Source organism: Lolium perenne, chromosome 6, assembly GCF_019359855.2.
Source record: "Lolium perenne isolate Kyuss_39 chromosome 6, Kyuss_2.0, whole genome shotgun sequence".
NCBI lineage: Eukaryota > Viridiplantae > Streptophyta > Magnoliopsida > Poales > Poaceae > Lolium > Lolium perenne.
This window is the reverse complement of record NC_067249.2, coordinates 74,237,476-74,245,367: the sequence shown is the minus strand read 5'-3', so window position 1 is coordinate 74,245,367 and position 7,892 is coordinate 74,237,476. Positions and strand designations below refer to the sequence as shown.

The 7,892-nt window shown below is 48.0% G+C and overlaps 1 protein-coding gene across 1 annotated transcript; it reads left to right on the top strand.

Annotated features, from left to right (window-relative positions):
- Window positions 1–1,515: 1,515 nt before the first annotated feature.
- On the top strand, window positions 1,516–7,634 carry LOC139832429 (uncharacterized). The gene is made up of 4 exons (XM_071822190.1): window positions 1,516–3,409; window positions 3,994–5,260; window positions 5,445–5,561; window positions 5,672–7,634. Exons 1-4 carry the CDS (start codon window positions 1,516–1,518, stop codon window positions 7,632–7,634), a joined length of 5,241 nt encoding a protein of 1,746 aa, XP_071678291.1.
- The last annotated feature ends 258 nt before the right edge of the window (window positions 7,635–7,892 follow it).

Below are 7,892 nucleotides of genomic sequence, written 5' to 3'. Positions count from 1 at the left end.
CCAACTCTGGGTAAATCAGGTACATTTCTAACACCATTTAAAAGTATTCAAAGTTTTAACACCAAATACAAGGTACAATATTAAATAAATCTGACGTTTATTTAGGTGGTGTGCTCTGATGGTTCTACTCATATTTCTTCTACCATGAGCCTTTTCTTCTGTTAGGACTACGTCAATAGTGTTTGTTGTTACTATATACATCTTAATCATTTAGTGCTATATGTTCCCAACATTTGTCCCAATCACTCGAATTTTCCTAGACATTAAACAATATCTTTTGTTTGCTTAATTGGGGTCTCTTTATTATTTCATCTTAAGTTGAGTTTGGTCTCCTTTCTGTGATGTATATGTTCTTGTACGAAAGAGGGTGCTGCTATGCTTAGGTTCTGGATCAAAAACTATTCCTCTATATATGTTCTGTGTTTTTACTGCAGTATAGTACCAGATGTAGTTTACTCTTGTCACGAGGATAAACTAGATACATGCCACTGATATTTATTACAAATGCAATGTCAAGGTGTGATGCCGAGACATAGTGAGCTGGAGCTAACATCTCATGTATCAACTACTTAGAATTTGCTCCAACTTTTATCTCCATTTAGCAATCCACATTTAGTACTTACAAGTCCAGATGCCTTTCTCTTAAAGGTGACAATGCTCATCTGTTCGTAGTGGATACAGCTATGTATTGAGAGTTAAGGTGACTCGAAAATATATCAATGCTCAGTACTTAGGTTGAGGGTTCTCTTCTTTTCTACTCGAGATAAAAAAATACATAAAGCCATTTGCAAATGTGTCCATATCTCCTTATATGATGCCTTCTTTTTGTCTGCAAGGTAATTGATAGACTAATCAAATACACCAATCAAGTGGAATTTATTTTTCGTAGTAAGTGGTATACTGTCAAACTTTTTTACTTGATGGGACGGACACTCAAATATGGCTTCTACATCTATGATTAAATACATAAGGTACATTTCTTGAAAAATGCCGTATGTATTTTGGTATTATCAATCCGCCCTCAACCCAGGTCACTGTAAACCTTTTGGTTGCAGTCCTAAATTCTGAACGAATATATCTTAATGTAGATCCTAGATTTGGATCCTACACATATAAATTAGAAGTTGCACTCACTGGCTTGTATTGTCTCAAAGAATGCACTATCAACATGTGCAGAACATTAACTCTGACTGATCAGAAGAGAGGGGAACGAATTCGCGAAAAAGACGGAGCATGGGCGACGAGGGCGATCGGGGCGATCTGGCCCTGCCGCCGCCACCGCCGGCCTATGAGAGTCCATCGGTTCGCCGTAAAGCGGCGAGAGAGTTGCTACGCGTTACGAGACGCGAAGGGAAGGAGGATCAGGAGAGAGTCCAGGCCCGTTACGGTTTGGAAACGGCGGTGGGAGAGACTATAAGATCTCATCTGCCGGGGCGCCAAGATCACGAACGCCATAACCCCTTCAGATCGGGGAGTTCACCCAGCCTCGTCGAATTCTGCAAGTCTGCACGCCAGATGGAAGCTGCGAAGGGAGGAAGGAGAGGCTTGTCGGGCGAGGAATTCCGCAACAATCTGCAAGCAGCGGCCGCTGCAAGCAACCAGGATCATCAGGATACTGGCCACTCTGGCGATGATCGAGGTGAGCGAGTTCAGGCGCCTACCAGGGTCGCCGGTCTACTGATGGCGCCGTCGAGAAGTGGGGGTGAAAAAGGGGGTCCCGGTGAGGGACCTGCCCACCCGAAGCTTTTAGGCGGTGCTTCAGCGGACTCGCGGCAATGGCGCCAAGCGCTCTGTGATTCGAGCCAGAGGGAGGAAGAGGATGGTAATTGGGATGATGATGATGGGACAGAGGAGGCTGGGTTCAGGCAGGGTGCGGGCACGATGAGAAAAGGGACTGTGGACAGAGAAGATGACGTGTATTTGGAATTTGAGGAAGAAGATGAAGTGAAACCTGCGCCGAGTGAACGGAAAACCTGGGATCTACTGGCTAGGTATATGGCGTCGTTCAAACCAAACACGAAGGCCATGTTCAACTATTTCATAGAGGTGGTCTGGCATCCGAGAACTGGAATCAAGTACTCGGAGAAGGGGAAGAACTACTACATGATCACCCTCTTTTCGAAGGGTGACTATGACTTTGTGAAACGGGGCGGTCCATGGATTTTCAACCGGAACGCCTTGATTGTCACTGATATGGACCCAGCAAAGCAGCCTTTGGAGACGGTGCTGAATTCTGTTCCGATTTGGGTGAAGATATATGACGTGCCATGGGGGAAGCAGGACAAGACCTGGGGTATGAGGTACGGCGATGGGCTGGGCGAAGCTATGGAGGTAGATGTTCCGGCAAGCGAGCAGCACAAAAAGGAGTATCTCCGTGTGAGGGTGTTGCTACCATATGACAGACGTCTACAAACGCACATAACTACAGGTGTGAAGGGGAAACCCCAGGAGAAAAAAGTCTTTAAGCTAAAGTATGAACGGCTCCCGTACTACTGCACCCATTGTGGCTTCATGGGACACAAAACTGATGTATGTGAGAAGAACCTGAGAGGTACCCCGTCACTGAACTATGATGCACATGAGTTACGCTGCAGCCCGCAGAAGAAGTTCGAGCATCGGCCACGTTATGTGCCTCCACCACATGTAAAGCGGGGTCTCAGCTTTGCGAGCTTCGGAAGTGCTGAATCTCACAGGGGGGTTGCGCGTCAGCAGAGCTGGGGACAGCGTCGGGCGAGTGCATGGCCAGGACGTGAGCAGTCGCGTGCCGAGTCTGCGGATGACAACGTGATGCTGCCACTTGAGGACGACCCGGATTATATAGCTGCAGTCAGACAATCAGAGATGGAGGAAAAGGAGCAGCAAATGTCTGAGGAAGTTGAAGTGACTTTGGCGGCAGGGGTAGACGCAATGCTGGTCGAACAACCAACATCTGATGTGGGGAAAGACATTGTAAGCCCGATCATTGAGTTCCCTGATGAGGATGGGCTGCCTTTTGAAAATCCTCACGGGCACCATGTCCATATCAGCATGATGGAGGACATGCTCTCACGCCTGCATCGCCTACACGGGAGTGCTGTACCTGCCTCTCATGGGAATAGCTGGCAGCATGAACCGAGGGCGAGTGACATGATCCCTGCCCTCCAGGGCCTTTCGTCATTACAGGTGTCGTTCGGCTCTGTGTCTGATACGGTGATGTCCCCGGCTGACACCATACTAGGCAAGCGTGGTGCCGAGGAGCAGGAGGTCCAAGGTGAGCACCGGGAGAAGTCTGTGGGGCTGGACTATGCAGGGGGAGGGGCGGGCACTCCGCCAAAGAAAGGCAAGCTGCAAACAACGCCGACGACGCAAGCTGAGGCGGGTAAGACCAGGAAGGTGTACACCAGATCCAAGACCATGGCGACGACCGGAAGTAAGCCAACCGGGAAACTGACGAGACCTAATGTGTGGTCTCGTCAGGAACAATGAATTGCATATCGTTCAACTGTCGGGGTGCCGGGAATAACCCGACGGTGAAGGAACTGTCTCTGATTTCCCAAACCTGGAGTCCTCGTTTATTTTTTCTTTGTGAGACTAGACAAAATAAAAATAAGATGCGTCGTTTGCGTCATAGGTTAGGTCTTAAAGGTTTTGCTGGCTTTAGTAGTGATGGTTTAAGTGGTGGTTTGGCTTTGTATTGGCATGAACAACTTACTGTAGAAATCCAGGATATTAATGAGAGATTTATTGATGCTTATGTCCGTGAGTCTCCTAATGCCCCGAAGTGGCGCCTAACTTGTGTCTATGGCGAACTGCGGGTGGAAAATCGTCATCGCATGTGGGAGGCCTTGCGCCGCCTCAAAACTATGTCTAATCTACCATGGTTAGTCCTTGGGGACTTTAATGAGGCACTTTGGCAAGAGGAGCACCTCTCCTGTACCCCTCGGCCGGTTAGCCAGATGGAAATGTTTCGTGAAGTGCTCTTTGACTGTAATCTCACCGATCTGGGTTTTGCAGGTGTTCCTTACACATATGATAATAAGAGGCACGGACGCGCTAATGTGCGGGTCAGGTTGGATCGCGCCGTTGCCTGCCCTGCCTGGCGGGATAGATATGCTGAGACCACGGTGAAGCACCTGACTTCTCCGATTTCTGATCACTGCCCGGTGCTCGTTGAGATGGTACAAGAGGTACGTGTGAAGCACAGAAGTACAAGACGACACTATGAAATCCTATGGGAACGTGAGTCTGACCTTGGGGAAAGAATTGCTGCAGCGTGGGGTGAGGCCGGTCCGAAAAATAATTTGGTGGACGTCATGAAGGGGCTTGATCAGGTTATGTCTATGCTGCAAACCTGGTCTAAGAAAAAGTTTGGCAATGTGCTGCGTGAGCTCGACAAAGCACGGAAAAATCTGGAATTTCTAAGGATGAGCAATGCGGACCAGCAGGCGATCCGCCAGGCCACTGATCATATGCAGGAGTTACTATACAGAGAGGAAATGCTATGGCTTCAACGATCCCGTGTTACTTGGCTTAAGGAGGGAGACCGAAACACTAGGTTCTTCCACCAAAAAGCTGTCTGGCGCGCCTGTCGAAACAAGATAAAGAAATTAAAAGATGACCAAGGTGTCTGGAAGGAGGTGCCGTCTGATATGGAGAGAATGGCATCGTCCTATTTCCAAGAATTGTTCACTAGAGACCCCTCTCTTAATTCTGATGCTCTTATTGGTATGATACAGGAGAAAGTAACCTCGGCCATGAATGACAACCTCTGCAAGGACTTCACGGATGACGAGATTAGTGATGCCTTGTTCCAAATTGGGCCCCTCAAAGCTCCTGGTGTGGATGGATTTCCCGCACGGTTCTACCAGCGCAATTGGGGTACCATCAAGGAGGAAGTGATCAACGCGGTGAAGCTTTTCTTTGTTAGTGGTCAAATGCCGGAGGGGGTTAATGATACTGCGATTGTGCTAATCCCCAAATGTGATCAGCCTGAAACCGTGAAGGACTTCAGACCCATCAGCCTGTGCACGGTCATATATAAGGTTATATCTAAATGCATGGTAAATCGGCTCAGACCTATACTAGGTGAGATTGTGTCTGCTAATCAGAGTGCTTTCGTTCCTGGTAGACTAATCACAGATAATGCCTTAGTGGCCTTCGAGTGTCTGCATTTCATTGAGCAAAATACACATCCTGATAAGAATTTTTGTGCTTATAAGTTGGATCTCTCTAAAGCCTATGACAGAGTGGATTGGGACTATCTTAGGAGAGTGATGCAAAGGTTAGGTTTCTCTCATCGATGGGTGGACTAGATAATGTCATGTGTCACATCGGTGAGATATCAAGTGAAATTCTATGGAAACCTCCTGGATTCATTCTCGCCTTCTCGGGGCCTCCGACAAGGTGATCCCCTCTCGCCATTTCTGTTTCTTTTTGTGGCTGACGGTTTATCCACCTTATTACAGCATCAAGTCTCAGTTGGGAATATTACCCCGGTCAGAATTTGTAGGCGTGCGCCTGGCATATCACATCTTCTTTTTGCGGATGATAGTCTCCTGTTCTTCAAGGCTACAGCAGATCAGGCAATGCACATAAAGGCAGTACTCGATACCTATGCGTCAAGCACGGGGCAGCTGATAAATCCTAGCAAATGCTCAATTATGTTTGGGCATGCCTGCCCTAACCCTTGCAGGGAAGAGCTAAAGGGGCTGTTGAATGTGGTACAGGAATATTTTGAATCAAAATATTTGGGATTGCCAACTCCTGATGGCCGCATGTCTAGTGGGAAATTCCAAAGCCTGCAAGCCAAGTTGGCAAAATGTTTAGTCGAGTGGGATGACAACCATAAGTCCCAAGCAGCAAAGGAAGTACTGATCAAAGCCATCGCCCAAGCCATTCCTGTCTATGTCATGAGTATGTTCAAGCTACCCCTGGGCCTCTGTGATGAACTGACCGCAATGATAAGAAGATACTGGTGGGGCGCTGAGAACGGTAAGAGGAAGACACATTGGGTGGCATGGGATACCATGCTTCGGCCTAAAGAGTGCGGGGGCATTGGTTTCCGTGATATGCGCCTGTTTAACCAGGCCCTATTAGCTAGGCAAGCATGGAGGCTGATCCAATATCCTGAGACTCTATGTGCACAACTGCTGAAGGCTAAATATTTTCCAAATGGATCGTTGATTGATACTGTGTTCACTGGTAATGGATCGTCATCTTGGCACGCCATTGAATATGGCCTAGAGCTACTTAAGCAAGGAGTGATCTGGAGAGTGGGCAACGGTGTGAGCATTCGAGCCTGGAGGGACCCCTGGATTCCAAGGGACTGTAATCACCGGCCACAAACATCACAGGGTGGTTGTCGTTATCGGTGGGTCTCCGACTTCCTTCTCCCAGATGGTTCCTGGAATACACAGCGGCTGCACCTTTACTTTCAGCAAGAGGACATCGATGCAATTCGGAAGATCAAACCATCTGTGCGTAACGAGCAGGATTTCATTGCTTGGTTCCCCGAGAAGAGCGGTCAATTTACTGTTCGCAGTGCCTACCGCCTTGGCTTAACCAAGAGCATGCAGACCCAGTCCTATGGTTCAACTAGCCTGCGACCCAATGGAGAACGTCCAAGCTGGAAGGTGATATGGAGCTGTCAGGTACCACCAAAAGTGAAAGTTCTAACCTGGAAGATTTGCAGAAATGCCATTTCGACACAGGTCAATCTGTCTAGAAGAGGTATGGGTACTTCTAGGACATGTACACTCTGTGGCGTTGAGGATGAGGACTCCTTCCACGTGTTTATGCGTTGTGCTCATGCTACAAGCCTCTGGAAGGCTATGTCGGAAGTTTGGTCCCTGCCCCGTGTTGAGCTGATCAGAAATACCGGTAAGGAATGGCTCCTGCAGTTGCTCGTCTCCATCCCGGAGACACAACGAGCGCCCACCCTCATGACTATATGGCGTATCTGGCATGCCCACAATGAGATGACGCACGAGAAACCCTGTCCCTCGATTGAGGGGTCGCGTAGGTTTTTGATCAGCTACCTCAATTCGCTTATGATGATCAAGCAATTTCCGAATGCAGATGTGGTGAAAGGGAAAATGGTGGTGGATCCGGACCAGGGGTTTAAGCGAGCTACTGAAGGTAGGGCCAACCGTCCAAGCCAAAAGAAGAGATGGATCCTACCCAAGCCAAGCAAGATGAAGCTGAATGTGGATGGGGCCTATACGATGATCAGTGCAGGCGCAGGTATGATCTTGCGTGATTCAGCCGGCGAGGTTATCTTCTCAGCGTGTCGAGCTTTAGAGGACTGCAGAGATGCTACTGAGGCAGAGCTCCTTGCCATCGAGGAGGGCTTACGTCTGGCACTGCTTTGGACACAGATGGAAGTTACGCTGGAGACGGACTGTGCGGAAGCCCTGGAGTTTATTCAACAATCGACGCCCAACACATCTATCTACGCTTCCCGAATCACAGTCATTCGTGAGCTTTTAGGGGAACGAGAAACGAAAGTAGTGAAGATCAGCCGGGATGTGAATGGCGCGAGCCATGAACTGGCTAGATTAGCTAGGGTACATGGTCGCACTGGGTTTTGGCTCAGAAGCTTCCCCGAGGAAGTGGCTGTAGCCATCTCCAACGACCGTAGCTCCTGCTCGGATTGATGTATTTCTCATCCCACCGCAAAAAAAAAACATGTGCAGAACATTATATTGCTTTTTATTTTTCTCGAGATAACACAAAATTAATGAACATGTTCCTTGATATTAATGACCATGTTTCTTGCCTTTTTCTAGCAACTCTAGCATAAAAAAAAGAGCACCAATCAAATTATATTTAATCCAACATTCAAGAACTGCAATAGTAAGCCATATGTAGATTAAGGTACATATAGATGCTTGGATTTTTATACGGTTTAAACC

Coding starts and splice junctions, on each gene's coding strand:
- LOC139832429 (XM_071822190.1), top strand. CDS start 1,516: ATGGAAGCTGCGAAGGGAGGAAGGAGAGGCTTGTCGGGCGAGGAATTC. Junction 3,410..3,993: donor GACCATGGCGACGACCGGAA/GTAAGCCAACCG, acceptor TGGGTTTTGCAG/GTGTTCCTTACACATATGAT. Junction 5,261..5,444: donor CTTAGGAGAGTGATGCAAAG/GTTAGGTTTCTC, acceptor ACCTTATTACAG/CATCAAGTCTCAGTTGGGAA.